The sequence below is a fragment of the Rhinolophus sinicus genome, chromosome 15 (genome assembly GCF_057876585.1).
Source record: "Rhinolophus sinicus isolate RSI-liver-muscle chromosome 15, RSI-T2T, whole genome shotgun sequence".
In the NCBI taxonomy this organism is placed as follows: Eukaryota; Metazoa; Chordata; class Mammalia; order Chiroptera; family Rhinolophidae; genus Rhinolophus; species Rhinolophus sinicus.
This window is the reverse complement of record NC_142515.1, coordinates 105,559,714-105,585,776: the sequence shown is the minus strand read 5'-3', so window position 1 is coordinate 105,585,776 and position 26,063 is coordinate 105,559,714. Positions and strand designations below refer to the sequence as shown.

At 39.4% G+C, this 26,063-nt stretch overlaps 1 protein-coding gene across 4 annotated transcripts in view; it reads right to left on the bottom strand.

Moving 5' to 3' along the window:
- Positions 1–25,579, bottom strand: part of CCDC25 (coiled-coil domain containing 25) — a 35,775-nt gene extending 10,196 nt beyond the window's left edge. The window contains exons 1-8 of one of the 4 annotated variants that reach the window (XM_019733120.3): positions 25,426–25,532; positions 20,764–20,811; positions 16,632–16,671; positions 11,865–11,916; positions 7,896–8,010; positions 6,777–6,852; positions 1,460–1,563; positions 1,043–1,245 (exon numbers count right to left, since the gene is read on the bottom strand). In XM_019733120.3, the coding sequence (XP_019588679.3) occupies positions 1,043–1,245; positions 1,460–1,563; positions 6,777–6,852; positions 7,896–8,010; positions 11,865–11,916; positions 16,632–16,653 (572 nt within the window). In that variant the 5' untranslated portion in view covers positions 16,654–16,671; positions 20,764–20,811; positions 25,426–25,532. Of the gene's footprint in view, positions 1–1,042; positions 1,246–1,459; positions 1,564–6,776; positions 6,853–7,895; positions 8,011–11,864; positions 11,917–16,631; positions 16,672–20,763; positions 20,812–25,425 lie in introns of those variants that run through there. The other 3 variants (XM_019733121.3, XM_074338365.2, XM_074338366.2) reach the window with 3 other exon arrangements.
- Between the last annotated feature and the right edge of the window lie 484 nt (positions 25,580–26,063).

The window sequence follows — 26,063 nt, the reverse complement described above, 5'->3', positions numbered from 1 at the left end:
CTGAGACTGGCTACCTGACTTTGGGCAAGTGACTTAACTGCTTCTCAGTCTCAGTTTCCTCTGCTACAAAGTGCAAAAAATATCTATCTCATATGACTATTGCTAGGATTCAATAAGATAATGCAGTAAAGCACAGTACAATGTTTGGCAAATGACAAGTGTCCAAAAATGTTAGCTCTTTCTTATTAAATTAGAGAATTAAGCGATATTATATTTCTAACATATAACACTGGCTTCCACACAAAATTGTTAGATTTGTAAAGGGTACAAAAAAGGCTGTTTTGAATTTTTCCCCACTCCACACTAACAACAAAAAAGAATAAACTACTCTAAATTCTACATCACTCAAAATTTTACACAGCCAACTACACTGATAGTTGATCATTTTTCTTTCACTCCTAACAGAAAGCAGACTTACAATTCTAGGTCAGAGCAAATGTTTACATCTGTGCATTACTCTGTTTCATGTTAGCAGATATAACTCAGGATAACACTTCCGGAGTTTGGTATTTGAATATTATATTTTAAATGAAGCTCCTCATTCTGTTTTAGCAGTATTTTAACGACTATTTATTGTTTAGAAATGCAGTGTTTTGGAGAGCAAGCCTCACTACATTAATTACTTTAAACTTTCAAAATGTAGAAAAGAGGGTTCAAAAAAAGCTTTCAGAGTTACTAGCACTGGCCGTTAGAGCTAAGACTTCATTCAAATACCACAGCTAGTCAATGTTAAACACTTAATATAGTGTCTTTTCTTTTTCTGAAGATGTTTATAAACCAAACTCTGAAGACCAGCTATCATGCTTTATCCAAAAATAAAATCAGCTGTTTTACTTCACACACTCTCATATCCTGCCCCTACAAAAGGGCAATTCATGTGACCAACACATTAGTATAAAAGCATTTTTCTAACTCGTTTAATGCTCTCAACTTGTTATATGTCCCTCCCTCCACCAGTGTATCATTCTTAAGGGTCAATCCCTGATTAAAACGAGCAGTAAAGAATCTTGGCAGTCAATACCAATACAGAGCTCCAACGTACCTAAGTTCATCCATTTCCCTCTTCTTCTTCATCTCTTCCTTTTCTCTCTTTTTCATTTCCTGAATTTGGGCTTTTTTCTCATTCCTCTCCTCACGGTCTCTGCATTCCTTCTCTGCTGCCAGGTCCGGGAACCGCTCCATTTTGGTCTTTTCTAATCGGTTCAAAATCTCATTCACTTTCTTCTCCACTGTCACAATGCTCACCTTCGAGGGAGATAGGGGAAGAAATACCGAATCTTTATGACACGGTTCTCCCTCAGAACAGGTGAAAGGTTTCCTAGGGGCTTAGCAGCCCAGCTGAATTCCCTTTAGGAAACATACATCATGCAGCGCCCATGACACCAAAGGTGTTAGACAGAAAAGACGGATATTTCCCGCGGTGGCAGGGCTCTGCCCCCTCGCGGTGCGGCACACTTACGTCCTTCTGCCTGTGAAAGCCGATCTGCCCCACATCCATGTCGGCTGTTTTCTTCAGGTTAGACCATGGTGTATATACCACGTTAACGTTGTTCATCTTGCAGCCTGCCGAGAGAGACTGTCTTCAACATGCAGGCAGGATGCCACCGAGCAAGGCGTCCCCTTACCCACTGGCAAATGACCGTCAGCCAACCAAGGAAAGGCCTTAGAATGAACATGGCTTCAAGGGTTTCAAACTACAAAATCCTTCTTAAAAAAAAAGCTTAAAAAAAAACACCCACAAAAGGCAAATGGTGAAGGTGACAAACAACAATTCGAGCAAAGTATTACGGAGGAATGTAGGGGTTCACTTCTGAGAGTCCCTAAAATTGAAGGCAGAACTTACAATATGTTTTTTAAAGAGAAAAGGATCCAACAGGTTTCCACAGATTCTCAAAGGAGTCCTAGATCCAATAAAAGTTAAGAAGCAAGATAAAGCAAAAAGCCATGGCCTGGGATTCAAGAGACCTGCCCTCTGTCCTGGCCCTACCACAAAGCAGCCATGTCACTGTGGGAAAGTCCTCATGGCTCTTGGAATCCCATCTGAAACATGAGGAAATTGGACTAGCTTAGAACTTTTGTGTTTTGTTTCTTTTAGCAGTGGAACCTCTTTCACCAAAGAAAACATCCAAGTGATCAAAGTAAAGATGCTGTGGGTGGGAGGGGTCCGAGGTGCCCTGTTCATTCCTCCTCCTCTCCCCTCACCACCTCTACCCCACACTTCCCTTCTGCCCCAACAGCCGCCCTGACAGCTCAAAGGATCAGTTTCATCACTGGTCCAACATTACTTAAGGCCCCTCAAAATCAGATGGCAATATATTTCATTGTCTATGAAATCACCATGTACATTGGAGAAATCTGGTGACCACCACCTTACATAAGTGATCAAAGTCAATATCACCAAAAATGGGGCAAAGGGCTGGCACCATGTGCCTCCTGACTGCACTGGGCAAGACTTCACTTACGAAGTATTCCTGCTGAGAATTCGTAATGTCACACTACTCAAGAGGAAGCACCAGACCAACTGAATAGCAGGATAGTCTACAACTGGTCTCCACTCTGAAAGTGTCAATGTCTTGAAAGACAAAGAAGTGTCTCCAAACTTAAAGGAGAGAGACGTGACAAGTAAATATAACACATGATCCTGGATCAGAAGAAATGCTCTGAAGGGACAGTAGTGGGACAACTGGGAAAACTTAATACAGACTATCAGATAATAGTATTTGAATTTCCTTAATTGATCACTGTAAGGCAGTTCCCTAAGGTAATGTCCTGTTCTTAGGACATACTGACGGCTTGTGATGGCTATAATTTATTTCAAATGGTTCAGCTAAAAAGGTTAATAACGAGTATGTTACAGAGAGAAAGCAAATGTGGAAAAATTGATGAATCTAAGTGAAGAGTATATGAAAGCTGTATTTTTCTTGCAACATTTCTGTAGGTTTGAGATTTTTTTTCAAAATTAAGTTTCTAAAAAAATCTCCAATGTGCCAGGGGGATACAAACATGGATCAGACAATGGATCCTACATTTCAAGATTAAGAGAGGGCAGATAAGCACACAAATAACTTCAATTAAAAGTAGAACTGATCAAATATTGGAAAGGTACCGGTGAAGTGCTAAAGCAGTACAGAGAGGGCAGTGGTCACTCAACGCTGCAGGAAGGTAAATGCTCCATGGGAGAGGTTAACACAGCTTGCTGGGTAAGACAGAAGACTTTAAAAGTCAGGCTGTCTGACTTCAAATGCAGCCTCTACCACATGTCAGCACGCTGAGGCCTTGGGCAAGTTCCTTAATTTTCTTTAAGCTCTGCTTCCTCATCTATAAAATGAAAATAATAATCTCTAACTCAGTAGGGTTAATAAATGAAATAACTTGTAAAGTTTTACCACAGCGCCAAGCATATAATTATAGCTAATATTACAAATATGATGTGGACCTTGAACCTGAGCCTGGATCTGGACTTGGGATGACTGACGAGGAGGACAAAATTGAGAGCAGAGGGAACAATACAGTCATGTGTCGCATAATGTTTTGGTCAGTGACGACCTACATAGATGACAGTGGCCCCATAGATTATAATGGAGCTGAAAAATTTCTATCACCTAGTGATATATGAATGGCACCTGGAAGATGACACTCAAGAGGTTCGTCCACGACTTCAAAGGATTTGCCAAGGATGAGGAGGCTGCAAAAATCAACAAGGCTGTGGCTGAGATGGCAGCCAGCTTGAATCTGGGTGTGGGTGAGATGACATTGAGGAGCTCCTAGGGGTGATTCCTGGGGAGCTGACTAATGAGTAGTTGGAACTGGAACAGGAACGCATAGTGAAGAAAGGGCAAGAGAAAAGGAAATTGCAGGAGAGGAAAAAGAATAACCCCAAGAAAATTCACAATGAAGGGTTTAACAGCTTTTGCAGAACTCAGCAAGCTCCTTAAAAAGTTAGGAAACATAGACCCCAACACCGAAAGGTTCTCATAAATAGAGAAGAATATTCATGGTGCATTATCTGCTTATAAGCAAATCTATGATGAAAAAAGGAAACAAACCAAGCAAACCACCATGGACATATTTCTGTAAAGAGTGACACCTTCTCAAAAAGAGCCTCAGGGAGGTCCTTCAGGGGGTATTCAAGAAAAAGGCAGTGTTATCACAGGAGATGACAGCTCCATGCGTGTTATCGGCCCTGAAGACCTTCCAGTGGGAGAAGACGTGGAGGTGGGGGACAGTAATACCGACGAGCCTGACCCTGTGGAAGCCTATGTCAGTGTGTGTGTGTCTTAGGTTTTAATAACAAAATTTTGTAAAACGTACAAGAAAGGGAAGAATTAATTAAAAAGAGAAAAAAGCTAATAGAGTAAGGTTATAAAGAAAGAAAACATTTCTGTATAGCTGTATAATGCGTGTTTTAAGCTGTTATTACAAGACTCGAAAAGTTAAAAAATTAAAAAAGTTTATAAAGTAAAAGTTACAGTAAGCTAATGTTATACTGAAAAAAATGTTGTTTATAAATGTAGTGTATCATAAGCATACAGTGTTTACAAAGTCTATAGTCATGTAGAGCAATGTCCTAGGCCTTTCTTTACATTCACTCACCGCTAACTCAATGACGCACCCAGAACAAATTGGTCTTGAAGCTCCATTCATGGTAAATGCCTTATACAGCTGTACCTTTTTTTAATCTTTTATACCATATGTTTACTGTACCTTTTCTATGTTTAGATACAGAAATACTGAGCACTGTGTTATCACTGCCTACAGTATTCAGCTGGTAGCCTAGGAGCAACAGGCGGCATGTGTAGTGGGCTACAACATCCAGGTTTGTGTAAGTTCACTTTAAGATGTTTGTACAATGACAAAATCGTCTAACGATGCATTTCTCAGATGAATCCACATTGTGAAGTGACACATGACTATATAAGCAAAGGCACAAGGTAGAAAAACAGAAAATATTTGCTTTGGCTAGAGTGTGAAATATGGGAAGGGAAAAGAATTCCGTAGTCAGATCAAAGATGCTTAGATGCAAGCTTAAGACGTTTGGACTTCATTGTATAGACAAGGTGGGGTGTCATCAAAAGTGTCTGAGCTTTTAGAAAGTTTAATCTGGCAGAAGATTACAAGACGAACATAGGACGGGCCGATCAGATTCTATGAAAACAAATACGTTTAAACCCAACTCCCTTGGTTCTGAATGCTGAAGGTGGTCAGCGAGGGAGGAAAATATTTTCACTACACCGTGATGCCAATGGGCGTGTACTCAGCAAAGACAATCTTCACCTCTTCGCATCCTCTGCTACTGACTCATGAGAGTAAGAATCTTAGGCTTAGCTCCATTTTCTAAGTGAGCCGTTGCTACAGGAAGCTGAAGAGGAGCTGAGTAATTTGTGTCAGGAGTCTTCTCTCCTCTTTTCCTGTAACTAGTAAACTATGAAGAGATTAGGAAGAGGCCGGGCCAAGAATAAAGAGTCCAAAACTCTTTTAATAGTCACATCTGCTAGTCAGGGGCATGGAAAGGAGACAAGAATGCGTGAAAGAGGTTGCAACACACAAGGAAAGAGGGTAACGATGGTTTTAATTTTTATTATTTTTATGTCAATAACTGAAGATCTTAACTGGAAATCTTAAGACACTCTGTTCTCCTCATAGAAATGGAATGTCCTAAAAGTAACTGCAATTTAATGATTTATAGGGTTGAAAATCAGTGGCCCTACAAGACGTCCCCTTTCTTTGGCCAGGTGCCTGATTCAGTGAGACTACCCGAGTCAGACTCAGGAAACGCAGTCTCAGTGACAGGGAAGGAGTTATACTACCCAGCTCTTGTCCTGTCACCACTCACCTCTGGTACCTGGTACTGGCTGTGTGTCTGCCCCATGCTTATCTTCTACCTAAACCATAGTTCTTTCCAACCCTCTGCATCGTCCCCAACTTCATATCAAAACAAACTTACTTTCACCCTATCTAGGTCTATGTCCTACACCTAAAATTCAATCAATTAACTCAAACATTCTTAGCAGAACACCATTTCCTGGCTCCCCCTTTTAACTCCCACCTCTACCCCAATAATTGTCCTTCTTAACCTGTCCAACTGACAGATTAAAGCTTGTACCATAGAAACAGACAAGCACCAAGCCCAGTGTTACACGCCCTACCTAAAATACTTAACCACCCATTGTTTTCAACCCTCTCTGCACAGCAGAATCATCTGGAGAGCACTGCAAAAATACTGACACTCATGGATCACCCCAGACCAATTAAAAAAGATTCTCTGGGACATAAAGATCAACTGACTTCATATTTTCACAATTTATAGGAAGAAAAACATATGTGAGGGGAGAAGAGAAAGAAAACGTAGGAAAGAGTGATTTGGAGACGTGAGGTCTACTATCTAATGATAAATGATGAAAATAAAGACATCAAACAACATTAAAAATAAAGCCATGAGACACATCTCTTGTTTAGCTATTAACATAACCTAATTTCCAAAAGCCTCTCTACAAATAACCTTAAGGGTAGGCACATCTAAACAACCTTCTAGTCAAGGTAAGGAAAAGAGAGTAAATTGATAGAGGGACACAAACATTAGAGAGTTGGGGAGATTCATTTTTGGTTCTTTGATAGGTAGCAGAAATGCCAGCTTAAAGAATAAAACAGGGCAAAAGCATATTAAAGGTTATTCCTTTGACTCAATCCAAAGTCAATAACATGTTCTCTAAAATGTAATCCATTTCAGACACAGAGAAATCAGTGCTAATTCTGAAAACACCTCTGGGAAAACTGACCTTGAATGCTATTGGCCTTCACAAGATGGGCACAGTCCATCAGGACTTCCTTTGGAATGTCTTCTATCTTCTCCCCCTGAAATACAAAAATAAACCAAATGGTCCATTACCTTGTTACCGATCGACACTGGAGCTCTCATAGGACACCATTTTATGAAAAGCAGTGGCTCTTCAATTGCATTTCAGGACACTGAAAAACGAAGTCTGTCATGGGAATGCTTCTTTAAAATAAGAGAAGACAGTAATATGGAAAAAATAAACACAGGATATGAAAGAAAAACAACAAAATACTAATTACAATTATGTCTGAGTCATTTTCCCCCCTTTCTTCTTCTCATTCTTACTTCTAGAAACCTCATGGGGAAATGGTGCCTATTTTTGACAATTGGAAGTCTCCTTAGGTGAGGTCCCTACAGCGTCCCACTCAAAGAGACATCTTATGGTTCTGGGTCTCAAACATCTATCCATCTATCCTCAAACATGAGGACAGATAGGTCATCTAGCCTCAGCCTTAATCAGGAAGCAAGCTCTTGGTGTGGTAGATAAATCCACACACCATAAGGGAGAAATAATACTCACTCATTGTCTCTACAGATACTGTATCAAAGTCAAAGCTGAACAAGAAAAGTCATTCCAAATGAACAAAAATATTCCAGAGGCAAGAGTGAGTGGAAATCAACTAAGTACTGGCTCCTCCTAGGCATGGGATCACAGAAGCACTTCGGTCTGGGAATGAAATGCTCTACCTACATAAATATTTGGTGTAAATGAAATTGTCCCATTATGTTTCCACATTTTTTATTTTAAATGTTTTAAATGGGAATCTCTCAAATACATAAATTTGGACCAAAAACTAAGTGATTTAAGTGTGTCACTACTTTAACAATGGCTCTCACCCCGTGCAATTCCCTGTCCGCTTAAACAGAGAATTATGAATTCAAACATCTTGAGAACAGTGTCATCATTATGAATATCAACCATTATACTAGGCTACAATATGGTGACAGTGACGCCTTCAGGGGCTTCTACAATACACAGGAGATGACTGACCCGATACTAAATAAATCAAAATGAGTAATTAAAAAACAAAACAAAAGCTACCGGTTTTTGAGTACTCACCACATGCCAGGCACTAAGTAAACGGCCATATGAAATGGATAGTATTATCCTCACTTTACCAATGAAGAAAATGAAGCTTAGCGAGGGTAAGTAACTGGACCAAGGTCCCACATATCTAGTAAGTGACAGAAATGAGAGATAAACCCAGGATTAGAGCCTTGCTCTAAGAAGTGGCGCCAGAGTATGATGCTTACAGGGTTCTGGTGGAAATGTTAGTTTCTTGACCTTGATGTCAGGTTTCAGTCCAGGATCCCTTCTTACTACCTGTGGCTGTCACTATTCCTGAAGCAATCTCCTCTCCCTGTTTTTAAACTTTGAAATGATAGGAGCAGACAAAACTCATTCAGCTTAGCATTAAGCATAAAGTCACAGTAAACAGAGTGGAGCGTCTAAGGTACTCCCAACATGTAATGGTCAGAACTTTGACTGTGGGCTTTGTGTCATCTACGTTAATTTAAGAAACCTCTAGGTAAGTGAGATTTTTCGAAGGGTTTTTAAAAATCAAGTCTAGGAAAGAACATGGATGACTTATCTATGATCTTCAAGGTTTGGCCTAAATTTAACAAAAAAGAACGAACGTATACCGCGGTTAGCATGTGCCAGGCATTATTCTAAGTGCTTCAGATAGGCGAGCTCACTGAATCTTCACAACGGCCCAGTAAGATAGGTACTGTGAGCTGCCTTTTGCAGATGAGGAAATGGGCACAGATGAATGACTTGCTCAAAGTCACACAGCTACCATGTTTCCCTGAAAATAAGACCTAACCGGAAAATAAGCCCTAGCATGATTTTTCAGGAGGACATCCCCTGAACATAAGCACTAATGCGTCTTTTGGAGCAAAATTTAATGAAAGACCCGGTTTCATTTTCGGGGAAACATGGTAGCAAGCACCAGAGCCAGAATTCAAATCCAGAGTCCGAGTTCTGGACTTAGTCTGACTGCATCTCCGACACTTACCTGGTACCTACTAACAGACACAAAGGGCTGTCCCGTTTACTGCAGAAGATCAACCAGGTAAAAGTTCCTTAAGGAGAACATGTTTTTTATGGAGCACATTATGTGCTTCCAAAAGAAAACAATGTTAAAATTCTATTCAAACGAGTAACAACTGGTGGTAATGTGAATTTGGGACAACCACCATTATTTCCATTTTCTAACACAGCAGAACCCAAAGGAAAAACTTTAATCTGAATCAAAAGGAAACTTGGTAACAACACACTCTATTTTCTCTAAACTTCAAATAGTTCCAAAATGGCAAGAAGTTGCCTAGGAGAACTCAGAATTTTGTTCCAGCACAGAGTTCACAATCTTCCTCTTTTCCTTTACAATAGAGTCGCAGACACATTAATAGTATAAAGATGGGCCACAATGTTTAACCTTGCTAGTAAATTAAGAAGTGAATATTATAAGCATAATGAAGTAATAAGCACCTTATATTTACTTGACATGGTCAAAGGCTATTTTTTTTTTTAAGTTATAAAATCCCCTGAAGTGTTTGGGCAGGGCGGGGGGAGTGAGTGTGTGTGAGTGTGTGTGTGTGTGTGTGTGTGTGTGTGTGTGTGTATCTGATAGCATTTTAAATTAGCATAATACTTTCAGAGTTCAATCTGATATAAAAGGAATTACCAAACTTTATAGCTTTTGACCCAGTAATTCCTTTTCTGAGAATTACTCTAAAAAATAATTCAAAAGAAGAACAGATAGTAGTTCATAAAAAGACAATTCTTATTGGAGAGTCATAATGCTGAAAACGGTAAACAACATAAATTCTACCATAGAAGCTTTCATATTAATTGTGGCATATTACCAACTTAAAGCAGCCAGCCAAAGTAATAAATATGATCGTAACACAGTAGCATGAAAAGTTTATAAACTGTCACTTTAAAAAGTAATACAATCAACCAGAGGATGCCAGGAGGGAATGTAGACTGAGAGGAAAGAATCTAGCTGTATGATAAGTGCATGACACATCACTGAAGAGGGCAGGGAAAAGCTTACAAGTAACTTTGGAAAAGTGTTTTGACTGGAAACTGTAAGGCAAAAAGAAAAAATAACTGCACATAAACACTGTGCTTTAGCTGGTAAAGCTGTTTCTTATGGGGATGCAGGTTAACAAATCTGAAACTGCTTCCACATACATTCAAGTCTAATAAATACGTAAGTGGATGGCAGGTGGGGGAAGGCACGCGTCTCAGTCTCCGAGACGGAAGTTACAGATAAGCAAGGAGGAAAGGCTAGGATGGTCCCTGTAGTGATGGATCCATCAAAGACATTAGCATGAGCCTGCCTGTAGCTTACTGTAGGTACAGCTAGGGAGACACAGACACAACTCATACGAGCGTATGTATACACATACTTTCTAGCTGTCAGGTGAGAGGGCCTGGAAGCAAGAGCACGCCAAGTTCAGATCTCGGCTTCTAAATAACATTCCCCAATAAAAGGAACCACAGTTCTCTGGAGAAATGGCTGATTCTGGGGCTTGGGCAGGGAAAATACAAGATGACCCTGGAGCATCTTGTCATGCCAGAAAGGAAAGAAGTGCTCAGAAAACAGAAGGATGCAAGAATGTCAAAGAAACACAGCAGCCAAGCTGAACGAGCTCCAGCCAAAGCTGGAACAATTGGAGCAACAACGTATTACTAGATTATAACCCAAAGTATAAAATAAATGAGTCCATACTGAAGCAAATAAATAACTGAATAAATAAATGGGGGGGGGGGTGAGGAGAGAAAAGACAAATCTTCCTTACAGAATTCCAAACAATGTTATGTAGACACTTGCCACTCCAGGAAGTGGAGTTTAATTCCATCCCCTCTCCTTGAGTATGGGCTGGACTTAGTGACTTCCTTCCAACAGCAGAGGACAGAATGGAGGAGAAAGCAATTTTATTGGGGAGAAACCTGGCAAACAGTTCCCTGGCCAGGCGATCAAGGTTAACACCATCAGTGATAAGCCCTGTTAATATGCATGAGAAGGGCACTTCACCTCTGTGATATTCACCCCCCAAAACCTGTAACTCCAGTCTAGTCACGACAAAAACATCCGATAAACCCAAGCGGAGTGATAGTCTACAAAATACGTTATGAGTACTTCTCAAACTGTCAAGGTCACGAAAAATAGGGAAAGACTGAGAAACTGTCACAGACCAGAGACTAGGCAGACATGACAACTAAATGCAATGTGGGACCCTGGAACAGAAACAGGATATTAATGGAAAAACTGGTAAAAACAAAAATAGAGCCTGGAGTTTAGTTAATGTACCAATGTTGGTTTCTTAGTTCTGACAAATCTACCATGGTAATGTAAGATATTAAAAATCAGGGGAACTAGGTATGAGGTATATGGGAACTCTGTCCTCTACACAACTTTTCTGTAAATCTCAAATCATTCCCAAATAAAACATTTTTAAAAAGCAACACACATATCAAGTATACCTACCCTAAGAGTCACCTCTATAAAATGCAACATATGGATGTAAGGACAGATTGTAAAACGGTGGTTGTATACTACGAGGGAACATGCACTCTTTCCCCTTTAGTACTAGAACGCAGGTTTAAACCCTCTGAAGCAGCCCCTGCTAACCGGGGACACTGCCCTTGGGGACGCGGGACAATCACAGGAGCCTGAGCAAAGGAACCACAACGTGATCTCCACTGAAGACACAAAGGCCCGTAGTAGCAACTGAAATGAAAGGGAGAGAAAGCAGAGGTGACAGACAACATGCCTGAACTGGCAGGACAAGACTGCTTCTAGCTGGGACTATGCCCCATGTTCAAGTCTCGGAAATTACCAGAATTTCCCTTAGTGATTTTCTGGGTCAGGGGGAAGACATCTTTCATTTGCTAATTTTTAGACTTTTGCACATATTTATTACTCTCAGCAATTTAATTGTAGAAAGAGGCTAGAGGACAAGATATGATGCTCATCACTAAAGAAAAAGTCATGAATCCAGGTTTAAATCCAGTTACCTTATGTAATCGAAGATATACATGAGCCGAAGAGAGTTTGTCCACATGAAACCTACAAAGAACGAAAACCACTTTTAGCAAGAGGTACAAGACAAGCATCTCCTCAGGCCACTTGCATTTCAGGCATTCCAAAATCCAGAACGAATTAACTCAGTGCCTGCCACATGCTAAATAGCACGGGGTGTATAAAGCACAGTCACCACCTCCACAGGGCTCACTATCAACTGGGAGAGGTAAGATAAACATGGAAGGTTCTGCAGCTGTGTGACACGAAGTGCCAGGATGAGTACTAGAGACAGTAACTGTTACATGCCCTGGGAAGCGCGGCATTTCAAGTGAGAAAGAGCTATCAGTAACCATAGGCTTCACTGACAACTGCAATCTGGTAGGTCCCTGACTGAAGCACAGCACTTAGAGAAAAACAGGCAAAGGAATTTCAGGTGAGAAGAGAAGGGGATGAAAGATGTCAGCAAGACTTCAATGCTGCAAGTCTGGGAGACTGCAGGACCACAGGCAGAAATACCTTACGGTGGGAGAGGGCATCAGTTTAGAGAAAAAGATGAGGGATTGGTTTGGGAAATTCTGAGTTTCAAGCGATGGCAAAACAATCCAAAGAGAATGTCAAGCACAGAGTTGGAAGAGTCAGGTGAGGCCTGCAGACAGTAAACAGACCACATCATAAAATGGGTCAGCCCAGCAAGTCTCCCAGCCTTACAGCCACCAATGGCACTAATATGTCTCCAGGGAAAGCATGGTGATTGCCCTTTATGACATTTCCCTTAAAACAACATACAGAATTCCCTCCCACACTTAAATTTACCTTTCATTAAGGCTCCATCATCCACCAATGTAATGAAATCTTTTAAAACTTACTTCCTTTTTCACCTAGTCCAACATTTTGGGATGTTAAGTTTTTCATATTTACAATTCACCAAAATGAAGCTGACTTTCTTTCCAACACCCAGAGATGCCCATGGAATCCTAGTATCAAACAACGATAACACGTGATTCTCACTCTGTGATCCTGTTAACTTCCGTCAGCTCGTCCTTAGTCCTTACCTTTCCAGACTGAAGAATGTTCAGTAAAATTCTAAGGGGGCACCGTTACATCCCATTATGTATTTCTCTACACATTTTCTTAGCATGAATGTATTTTTTTAGAAGCGAAAATGGGCACACATTCACACCGAGTACAAGGTGTAGGCAGTGTGATTCTATATAAAGGTTAAGACTATACTATTTCCAATGCCCTCTTTAAAGGTTAAGCATCTTGCTAGTCACTTTGGATACAGACAAATATGCATTTTTGGCAGTCTATGATGACTCTAGGCTTTATTCTTAACCATTACTGATAGCCAGGAAATGGGCATAACATCTTAGTTTATTTTTCTCCAGCTGGTTCATTTACTCATTTGCATTCCCGTGTAAGAGATTCTTACTGATTATCATCTTCAGCTTGGCATTTTCCACCCAGAGACTGTGCTTTTTGCAAATCTAGAAATTATATATCTCATTACTCTCTTTCAGGATCTTAGGAAAATACCCCATTAGTAAGCAAACCCAACTGAGAAGTAACTTCTCCCCTTTCAACTTGTTTTAAGCCATTTCTCTATTTACAACTCTCCTATATACCCATAATAGCTCAATTGTATTCTGATTTTTCTTAAAGGTCTCTGATGTGAAATTTTACCAAAAGAAATACACAAATAATTCAATATACATCTAACTGATTCACACACAATTAGTCAAAGTACTAAGACACATGGGAGTGTCACTGCTGATACCCACCAACTTCAGGCGTGTAGGTACACCTCTACAAAAGACAGGGGGATGCATGGACTATGGGGCTTTGGTAGAAATGTAAAGTAAACAAACAAAAAAGCCAGCTCTGTAAAACAAACCTTCTTGAGAGTGAGTTTCCTTAAAAACCTTTCCAAAACCACCCAAAATGCTTACTCAAAGTTAAAATTATGCCCATTAGTTCCCTAGTTCCCTCTGTCCTTATCTTCCTCTCCCTGCTTAATCACTGTTAACTCTACCGAATGAAGAGACTACAAACTTCAATAAACGAGACTCAATGACCTAAGGATGAAGAGATGCAGGGCCCCAGAAGCTGGGTCATTTAATTCCTTAAAGTGGGATTGCTGGAAATACTACCACTACTCTAAGGAGTTTGGAGGCGATAAACACACACTATCTCTATTTTCCTTTGTTTCAAGATATTTAGTTCCTACCTAGAAAAATCCTTTGCTTAACAGCACCTCAGAAGGTTTCCTGATACAAACTCAGATGTTGACATTCACAGAGGTAAAGTTCCAGAGTCTGTGTCAGAGGGAACCAGTGAACCAGGAAAATCTGCCCTGGAATGCAGATCAACCGAACCATTCTTAGCACGCCCAGGAATGTTTCCAGGGTTGACAGTTTATGCACCAGAACAGGTCTTGGATTTAGGGCTATTCCAGCTCACATCAAATCTTGAATAGCCCCTGAAAAGTAAAATGTAATCACTTTCAATGACAATCTCAAGACTACTGAAAAATGTCAAAATGGGTAACGGATGTCTAGGTATCTGTAGACACTGGTTTGTTTTAGTAGTATTCCGGGAGACAGTCAACCTGAATGAAATGAAATACCCAAGAATTAATACCTGGGGTGTAAATTGGAAATTTCTCTTCCACTTAATTTTTTTTTTTTTAATGTCAGGTAAAAGGCTATGGTAAATTGACCTTCATGGTTTATCTGAATATATAACCTTTTCTATGCAGGTATTTCTGCCTCAAACCTGACATGTTAAAAACTTACAGAAGGTAACTCCGTAACAGGTGCAGCTATCCTCATCTCCCTTGATAGAGTCTGGAGATCTTTAGGCTTTAAGGACAACTGAAATAATCCAGCTGGGGATGACAGTACTCATTTGACATTGTGAAGAACTGTGCAGTGGAGACAAGTTCTAGACAGGCAGAGTGCTATCAATTAGGAAGTCAACAAATAGTTACTGAACACCTATTATGTGCCACGCCCTGCGCTAGGCACTGGTGATATAGTAGTAAACAACACAGATCACTGTCCTCGTGGGGCTTACAGTCTAGGTCTCAGGAAGGTAGGCAGCACCCCATCCAGAAGCCCTCAGCAGCGGAAACTGCCCACCTGAGGTCAGGGGGCACCATGCATTGTCCACCTTACTGACATATTTGCGTTCAGAAGACAGGCCACGGTGCTGGGACGGGGACAGATAAATGACTAAAATTCCTCAGGTTTCCAGTGCCTCTTGGTTTGCGGAGTGTGGACTTTAGAGAGGGTAGACAGGAAAGCATTTCCACTGTGATCATGAATTAGTCCCTTCATAATGGGGTACGCTGGAGTAGGAGAGGAGGCACCCTTCAGTGGGTGCGTGCACAGGTCTGGGGATAGAAAAGGTCAGTAAACTGAGTCTAGGGATAACTTAAGTTAGGCTCTGTGTATTATTTTTCCTATTAAGTGCTCAATGCTGTATACTTTGTTGGAAATCAGTCAACTCTTCTAAAAATTGACAGCCTAAACTCTGTCACTATAGGGATTTAAATTAAGGGTCTGGGCCCACACTTGGAGAAAAGAGGTCCAGAGAGGTCTTCAGCCATAGCCAGACGTAAGAAAGAAGTGAACTGCAACTAAGAGTAGCAGCCTAGAAGAAGAGAAACCGACTTAGAACTAGAACCGGCTGGGGGGCCAGCAACCACCAGAGCATATCTATCATATTTAGTTTCTCTTAGCCTTAGTTTCCTCAACTGAAAAATGGGCATAATATCAGTAATTATTCCACAGGGTTGTTGTAAATTTATTAGTGGAGATAAGCACTTAACAGCATTTGCCATATAGTTAAGTGCTCAATAAATTTCATTGATACTATCATGAAAGCAACAGAATCTGTCGGGGACAGCACTTGGTCTGGGTGTTAGGAGCTGTGGAGAACGTATCCTGCTCTACAGGTATATTAGGCTCTAGGAGAGAGCCATCACAAGGGTCACAGTGAGCGGTGGAAACTGAAGACAGACAAAGCAACCTGAGTCTGAGAGTTTTACAAGGGAGAAAAACAAAGTACCAGGAGTCCATGCATTCCTAAAAAATCCTGAGTGGCAGAAAAACCCATATAGTGTGCTAAGGCAGTTAGAAAAAAGAATGCAACTAAAATGAAGGGGTTTTTTCACCATTCATTTGCTTTGTTGTTTTTTTGGACTGGCTTTTGCAAACCGCAAAACAGATTATCTTGGAAGGAGGCTAAGCAAGTATTATTATTATTTTTTAAATTTCCATAAATTATTTTGGAAAGAGGGGGCAGTGGCTGGATCAAGACTGGGTTAAACACATGAGTGAATCGAGAAGACAAAGGGAACCCAGTCTATGTTTTCTTTAAAGGTGGGTCTGGTCAAATGCTCTATTTATTCCATCCACACGGAAGCCTGTGTCTCTTTTCTTCAGTGCCTCTTGTGAAGTCGTCATGCACTCACTCAAGAAGAGTGGTCTGAATGTGTCAGTGCAGTGGTCTCAGTACTTACTGTAAGAAGACACACTAGAGAACTTCACAGGCCTGAGATCTAACCCTAAGACATCACTCCCAGTTTTCACGGTAATTATAAATGGAGGAGCTGGCAGCCAGCTATTTACCATTGAACATTCATAAACAAAATACAAAGCACAAGTTCTAGTTTTAATCATAAGAGTCAGGTGGTTGGCCATGTCTAAGAAAGTAAACAATGATCCACAGAAAGCTGAACCAAAATTGTTACTTACCAAATATCTTCAGGCCAGCCATACTTTATTAGGTCCTCATCTACAGGGAGATATAAGAGAACAAAGAATAGGTAAAACAACAATAACAACAACAACAAAAACAAAAACCTGTCAAATGAAGACATGCCAGAGTTTATAAATAGTCGGGAAGGGGAGAAATATCAATCCTTTCCACAACTTTTTCTCTCCCTTAATGTAGAAAAGAGCAATTCAGACAGGCTTTGATGCTTGAAAATTCTGTAAAAATAGTTCTTACAATTGGAAAATGATAATCATTATAATTTTTTATAATTTTTATAATACAATCTAAAGTTCAAAGATATTTATATTTGAAAGTAAAACTAACAAATCAGAGCAGCTGAGAAGTTAGATGTCTTAGAAAAATGATTCACTATAATAATACTTATATATCAAAATGTTTTGCTAAATCTTGAAAACCAATCAATTGCATTTTACTTCTTAAAAAACAACAACCCTCAATTAAAATTGTAGGAAATTAGAGAATAAAACAAACACCAGAAGTATAAAAAAGAAAATAAAAAATCACCTAAAATTCTGTCACATGTGAAAATAAAATAAAAAATAGCAAAATGTTAAAAGTAACTGTCTCGGTGGGGGGTGTGGTGGGGGGGCGGGGATGGGACACATGGGTACTGGAAAGGATGGGGTATTATAAGCGTTCTGTTACTATTTGAAATGTTAAACTATGTATGTTAGGTAAAAATAAGATTTTAAAAATTTCTTTGGAAACAATGACTACTTATTCTATCATATGGATAAACTTTTCTATTGTTGACATTTGGGTTGCTTCAAATTATAAATGCTTCAATAAATATTTTTTAAATAAATGTATCCATATTCCTGTTTATTTCCTAAGGTCTATTTCTAAAAGGTTGAGTATTCAAAATTTATGCACATTTTAAGGCTAATAATATAGTTGTGTATCACCACAGAAAGGTTATACCATATATATTTCTAATAGTCATATGAATAATTAGTAACTAATTGTGCTTATCACAGAATAATTATTTAAAATATTAGACAAAAGTTAAAAATTGTAAGGGAAACAAAACGATTCATATATGACTTAAAATGTGCCCAAGAAAGTATAATCTATCTAACTTGAGTGGGGTATTTACTTTCCCAAAACCAAGAAGCTGATAATCCTTAAATGAGGGTACACTTAGCAACTGTAGCCACCATGAGTTTTCTGAAGGGCTTTCCACTAGCTTAAGAGGGAAGCTGAGCTAATAGCCAACAGGTAAGCAAAAAAAGTAGAGAGAAATATAAAAACCTCTTTCTCAGTCAGGCAATGTTTGGCTCCCTAGTGACATCTGCTGGGTAATAAAAAGAATACACCGGAAAGCTTTTTAGTGAAAGTAAATAATTCAATTTAAATTTCATTTATATTCTACCCAGCTCTTAGTTTGAAGTCCTCGAGGCCATTACAGACAGGCTGTGTTAGGAGCACTAGAGAACAGTCTGCTTTAACAATGTTATGCTTTTCTTACAAAGCAGAGTAGGAAAGCTGATGCCTCCAAATGACTCCAAGAGTTTTCCTGGGGAAAAAGTGTTCTATACGTATTTTTTTTCTATATGTATCTTAATGACAGCGAAACACTACTCCTGGGGACTCTAGGCAGAATCTAAATTTACATATGTAGACGTAATCCTAGATTTACCTTTGTAGATATAAATTCCTACGGGGGACACTTAAAGAATTCCACAATCTAGCATATCCGAACCCACTGCTATAGAAAGCCTTCTCGGTTCTCCCTAATTACATTTATTCTCTCAGCTCCCTCTATTTTTGTAGCATTTGCTATTAATATTAATATATTTTGCCAATATTTTTGTAACAGACATTTACTCTTTAGAGCATTTTGAGGTGCACAGCAAACTTTATCCACTTGTTTTTGTGTGTGCCTCCACCTGAACACTGTCAAAGCACAGACTCAGTTTTCCCCTTCAGATACTCACAGCGGCTAGCAAATAGGCCCGCACAGACAGACCCAACACACTAAACTAAAATGGAAGGAAAAGAGACATGGCAGGAGTGTCACTGGCACAGCTGCCTTAGGTCAGCACCACTGGGAGCTCATCAGCGTGAACCAGTATCAAGGCAGCTGTTCACTGTAAGAAATATATAAAACCCCCTCCCCAGAGCTGCACAGGGCAAAACCTGCCCAACCCATTGCAGCTTGCTCTAGGCACTTCTCAGTAACCTTAGTCTTGGGCGTGCACCCTTCATCGGTACAAAGAAAAGGAGATTTGGTCCGGTTTGGATCCATCTAAGGGCTCTTGCAACTGTGCCTTCCTGTTCAGTGTAATATAGGACGGTAGTAGCATCCTCTCCTCAGCTATATTCATCAGGCGGGGGCGATGAGAAAAATACAAATCCCCTATGGCAATTTATAGGTTACTAGGAGAAATAAAATTCAAGTGTTAATGCAAACAGCTTCTCCATTAAGTCACACCGAGAGCCAATGTCATAAATTCATTATAAGGAAAAACTGTTTTAAAATGAGTTCCTTTATTCTGTTGTTTTTGTTTTTTTCCGTTGGCTAGGATGTGATAGTCTTGCTTATACTGATTTTGCTTTATAGCAACCAGTAGCAAGGTAATAACCGGTTTATATAGATCTGATTTATAAGTATATTTATATAACTATTACACATCACATTATTATGTCACATATATATGTTACATTTAATATATAAGAACATAATATACTAACTATGTAACTATATCACTGCTCTTTGACATCTTTTAATTTTTGGCCTTATTTATTTCATTAAGGTCAAATGTCTCATACCAGAGAATGTTATACTTGCCTTTTAAAGGATTGAGTTTAAACTGTTGTCAGTTTCAAACTACATCTAGAACACTCATGGTTTTAGGGAAAAAAAAAAAAAAAAAAAGCAATACCTGGAGGTTAAAGAAAGGTGACTAGTGAATTAGCCAGCTCTCAGACTACTGAGGCAGAGTCATCCAGCGCTGGCGTGCTCCCAGAGAAGGGAAGAGAGGTGGCTTTCGGGAACTAAAGAAGCTCCAGTGATGGTAACTACTACTTACTGAGTGCCCACGATGGCCCAGGCACTTTACCCAGGTGCTTTCATTAACCTTCACAACCCTGCAAGGTAGATATCATCCCATGATTCTCTTCTTACAGCTAAGAAATCTGAGGTTCAAAGAGGTTAGGTAACTATAGCTAGTTTGCTAAAGAGCTGGAATTTTTAACCCAGATTGGCCTGATGTAAGAGCTGTCTTTTCCAAAACATTACATTACCCCGTGAGAAGATCAGCTGTGTTTTCCAAGCTTCAAAAAGAGTAACTCTGTCATTTTCTCCAAGTGCCCTTGTTGCAGTTCTTTCCTCCCTCACCTCAGTGTTCTCCACACTAAGGGTCAGTGCTGTCAACTCACTGCTTTCTTGACTAAGAAAGCTAAAATTCACTGTCATCCCCCTTTCCACTCGTGCAGTCAAAAAGTTTACCCCCTCAAGCAATGTTTTTCTTTTAAACTTTAGTTCAAATTCATTAGTGGATCAAAAAATTAATTTAGCAGGTTGAGACTAACTTTTTAAAAATGAAATAGAAAAGAAAATAGAGGGCATAACAAATAATGTATATATTTTTGGTAAATTTTTGTTTTAGTTATATGAATGTGTACGGTATGAAATAATGTATTTCATTCTGAAAAGAGTGGTCAACAAAATTAGATAAAAACTGTTAATATTTATCTCATGACTTAAAAAGAGCCATCTTTAGCCTCAGAAAAAACGATATGTTGTTTCCACTAATCTTAAATGTGGTAAAAATGTACAGAAAATGATCTTTTCAAAGTCCAAGTTGCAGATTATTTTTGTTTGATCTAGGTTAACCCTGACTCATATCACCTGAATCAAATGATATCACAAAACTCTTTATAAAGTTACTAATGAACAACAGGCAATCCAACTAGTTCAAATACTATTTGCTAAACTAAATTCTAGGAAAGCTAATCCTCTGGAGTTCTTTATAATGGGTTACTTAGTAGTTAGTTGAAAACTAACATCCAATAAACCAATGGGGAAACAGGCAATTAATACTTACCTGCTGGAAATTTCAAAATCAAACGCTTTTGAAAACTTACTTTCATATTTATCTTTTCCCATGTAAATAGTGTAAGCAGATGAGTTAACTAAGACAAAACAAAAACAAAAAGTAGTTAGATAACTTTATCATCAACGAAACCATTTCACAGGAAAAACAAGTGACAAATGCTTAGACTGGGGCTTGGCAACACATGGCCGTCGGCCAAATCCAGCTCTGGTTTTGGACAGCCCTAAAGCTAAGAATAATTTTCACATTTTTAACAGGCTGAAAAAAGCAAAACAAATAATCTATACTGCATGTGGCTCACAAAGTCTAAAATATTTACTATCTGGCCCAAACAGGAAAAGCTTATTGACCCTTACTAAAAACGGCTATTTTCCTACTTTCTCAGGGATATATATAGTTTAACGCAATTCCAGTTCAGTCCTCTAGTTTTTGACTTCTTCAAAAGAATTTTTTAAAAACCTTCACCATAACCACCTAAAAATAGGTTTCTATACTTAGCCAAGTTTTGTATTTCATAATTTTATTTAGTATTAGTTATATTGCAAGTGTGCTGCAAATTACAATTGGGCTCCCTGTCCCATTCAGGGAAACATGGCTCTCAAATGTTTTCTAAATCAGTGACTCTGAACCCTGATTACATATTAGAATCACCTACTTATGCCCCAGCTCCACCTAAGACAAACCAAACACAAATCTCTGGGAGGTGGGCATTGTTTTTTTTTTTTTTAAAGCTCTCCGAGTGATTCTAAGGTGAAGTCAGCCTTAGGAACCATATCCTAAATCAGACAGAATATTCTGGGTATGGCTAACCTAAGGAATGACATTTGCTTTACCGAGCTAGTATGTTTTCATGTGGGCATCCTCCACCTGAAGTCAAACAAAAAGTTAAGTTTCCTAATTGAAATTCTAACTGGGTAGTGGGTTTCCCAGCTAGTCCACAAAAACTTCTTTGGCCCTCATTTGGATGTAAACTCACGAATAGTCACTGAGCCCTCAGTCTACAAAGGCTGACAGATAGGTGTCAAGTTGGGTTGGACAGTCTGTTGGCTGTCGCTCCAGAGTACAGAACTACCACAGGTGAGCTCTGAAGGCTAGTGAGAAGCACTCTTTCATCTAGTCTTAAATTTACGACTGACTGTACTTTTAGTAAGGAGAAGCTCCTTAAGTTATCAATTATAGTTGCTGTAGGGAAGGAAAACTGCGAACTACAGTCCATAATCACTTAAAAGTAGTTGAGGAATGACTTGAAAGGAGAGAATGTTGGACTAGTTGACAGAAATACTTATCTGTAATTGAGCATTGTATTAGCTTGATAAAGGCCTTAGCACAGCACATAACAAATGCTAGAAGTGCAGGAATAAAAGTAAAATGTGCTTTAGATTCTCTCTGCCCAACCTGTTAACAGTGTGTATGTGTATATAATGTCACTACTAGGAGTATATCTGACCAATTAAACACTCCATCGAGCAATGATGTTCTTTTTACAACCTAAACACTAATTAAGACTGGTTAATCACATTACAGAACATCCACAAAATACCATGCACCCATTAAAATGAAAAGGATAGGTGAAGAAATTAAATAGCAGGATAGGATTTTTATGAATCTATATACAGTAAGATTCAATTTGTAAAAAAATAAATGAATATGTAATTGTGTATGCATACATACGTGTTTACATATACATTTCTAATAGATGCTCCTATTTGCTTTCTATGTATGGAAGGATATACATGTTAAGTCACATTAACTAGCTTGCTTACGAAATACAGTTTTTGTAATCAGAAATTTTTTAAATAATTAAAATAAAACTGTCTCTGTGTAGGCCAAGCTATTTAAATTATAGCGAAGAGAATGACAAGCGATTTGGATGGTTGATCTACAAAATGAGGTGATTAAGAACATAACTTTTCCAAATCCAAACTGAGGGCATTCTACAAAATGATTCAACTAACAGTGTTATGAAAGACAAAGACTGAGCAACTACTCCAGATTAGAAGAGGCCAGAGAGTAATGAATGACAAGTGAATGCAATGATTTATAATTTTCCTTTGTTGTAAATACATTAGAACAGTGGTGGAAACTGAGTAAAAGCTGATTAGATAATTGTATTTTGCAATATTAATTTCCTAGTTTCAAAAATGAATATCTTTTAATAAGAATACTCTTGGTTTCAGGAAAAAAATAAACATTTATGTGTAAATTGCAACTTACTAAAAGTTCAGGGGAAAATACTGTGCATGCTTTGTGTGTGTGTGTGTGTGTAGAAAGAGACAAAGAGAGAGATGAAGAAAGAAAAAAAGGGAAAAGAGATCAGGTAAATGTAACATGTTAGAATTTGGGGAGTCTGGGAGAAGGATATAAAGGAATTTTTACTATTATTGTAACTTTTCTGAAAGACTGAAATTACGTCAAAACAGAAAATTAAAAATAAAGAGCATGAACTGCTGAGCAAGAAGTCTGAATTAAGCTCCTGTCCATGTTAAAGGGATAAAGGAAAAACAAATTGAAATATTCTAGTAGTTTTGTTATTCCCACTCAAATACGATGGTTGATTAGTATAGGAACTAGTCATCTTGAAGATATCTGACTCAGGTGTAGCAACCAACCGAACTTTAGAGGTGCTGTAATTTCATAATTTACAGAACACCTATCTTAAGACAGATGCTATTAAAAGTACAAGTGGACTTAATGAGCCTAGTGCAGGTATTTTGTGGGTCCATAAACCACATGGTCTTGAACTTGACACTGGAAATATAATAAGGCTAATGTTTCATTATTTCATTATAAGAAAGCATAAAAGAATAAAATTGAACAGATTTTAGTCAGAGATACTAATCTTAAAACAAAAGGAAAAGAAAAAATTTCCTATTCAGATGTTCCCATTGTTTAAAAAAAGTTTTTATGCAGTAACAGTTGGTTGAAAAGCTTGGCTAGCTATACGAAGTCATTTCCTAAAGATACTGTATGTTCAAGTTGTTCTGTATTGGAATATGTAGTTCTACTATTTTACTGGAAAAGTTATCATTTTTCCATTAACTTAGCAATTTTAAAAGATATGCTGCACAAGGGCAGTTTTATTAGACTTAGAGGTTAAGTATTTTTCCAAAAGGAAGCAGTTCTGATGTTACAATGGAAGTCAATGAGAAAAGCCTGATCCATAAATCTGTGGAAGCACTGTATCTATTAAAGACACCTGTGTATGCATGACTAGGTCTCAAAGAATTTAGAACAGCTTTAAAGCGAATAAAGCAGCTAGCATAAAATACATTTCATACTTATCTACCCTGCCTGAAATTTTTATTCCATTTTGGGCATGTATGGGTATCTATGTTGTGGGGGACTTTTATGAAAGAGATGCTCAAGTTATGACAGGGAGCAGAACAGACAGAACAGAGGAAGGATTGAAAACGCTATCAGGGGCTTATAATGATATTTCAGGCCAGTATGGATTTTTTTTCTAGTAACTTTAATGATATGGGTAAGACAAACCAAATCTATGGAGGCAGAGAACTAGCACGTGGTACACTGTGGAAGTGTAACCTACTGAGAAAAATGATGAGAGGTGACAGCGTGGAGTAGGAGGCGTGGGGGTGTGTGAGTTACAACTTCTGCGGGCCTCAATGTTCTCATCTCTAAAGAGAGAGTACTACCTTATTCAATGCCACACAAACAACATGGAGCTAGTTTCACTTAAATCTCAACTTGAACAAGCAAACAGAGATAGCAATATAATAGAGTGCTATGAGTAAGTCACAACATACCATTCATTTATTCAACAAACATTTATTGAGTAACTATTACGAGCCAGGCACTATGCTAAGGACACAAGGAAATCCTGTCCCTGCCCTCAAAGGGCTTCCACTCTAGCTCAAGCAGACAGCGTTTAATACCATATGGTAAGTGCTATGTCACTGGTATACAAAGGGTGTTAAGAGGGTCCCGGAAGAGGTATACCTAAGCAATCTCTGGGTCAGAGCTAGGTCGGAAAAAGGTATTTGGAAAAGATAAGCCAGAGCTGTCCTTAAGGGTGTACCAGTTAACTGGGGGTTGATTCTAGCAAAAGGAACATAAGCAGAGAAACGAATTCTAGACACAGCATTTCCTGGGAAGTAAAAACACCTTTTCCTTGACTGCCAACGACAAATCAGAAACATTATGTCACTTTTCAATATCTGGGACATCAATTCTGCCCCGTGAGTGGCTGCATCGTCATTCTAGGGTCTTTTAATTGCGTTCTGTTGCATCCCAGGCCCTACAACCCTTTCCTGCAAGGATAAGGCGCACTTCCTGTAAGGCAGAATTGCTGGCGAGTGTCTTTTCTTTCTCAAAGTGGATAATTACTAGGACAGAGCCAGAACAAAAGGCCGGAGGTGGCGGGGGCTTGAATTGGGAGCGTGAAGAAGCCCAGAAACTCCCGATTCCAGGTAATGACGGAAGGTCTTTCGGACTAAGGGAAGAGAACAACTCCCGGATGCAAACAACGCAGGCGGGACGGTCCCTCCACGTCCTTCAGGCCCTGACTAGGGCGCACTCGGAGCCTACAAGAACGAACACCGAGAGAGCGCGGGAGGAGGCACCCACCGCCGAGGAGCTTTAGAACAAGGTCTAGGCTCCGCGGCGGCCTGGGGGGGGCCCGGCTTCGGTGACACCCTAACAAGAAGGGACACCGAAGGTCGTGGCGCCCACTCACCGCTGCTGGTGAAGTAAAACACCATGATCCCGGCGGCGGAGCAGCAACTCCAGTGTGGAGCAGAAGCAACCAACTGGCGAAGTTCGGATACTAGAAGCGCAGAGGATGCCGGTTCCCCGGAACTCTTCACGCACTTCCGGTGGACGTTGGGTCGCGTCATAACGTAGGCCCGTCGGCGCCATCTTTAATCTTGGCGAGTTGCATGTTGGCGGACTAGGGTGTTTCAAGGCAAAGAGGATGGTGCCAAGACAACTGGTTGGAAAACATAGCGGGGAACTCCATCTTCTTAAGAGAAAAATGCCATTGGCTGACTGTATTTTCAGAATTTCCACCCATTGGGCGGTCAAGTCTTGCGGCTTCTCTATTGGTTTTATCTGCTTCCCCTGAGAGCAGAAACAATATGCCTTTTTCACAGCTAGGTGTTCACTGCGTGAATTTAAGTACTTGAAACTTCATAGGAGTTGATTATATTTTGAACGAACCCAAATTCCTCCGCCCTTTTCATTCTAGTTTCACCACGTGTAAGGCACACATTTGGGTACATTCTGTGCTTCACTTACCTCATCTGCAAAATTAAGATGAATACAGCCGCTAATTCATAGATTATTTTACTAAGGTTAAGTAAATAGGTATAAAGG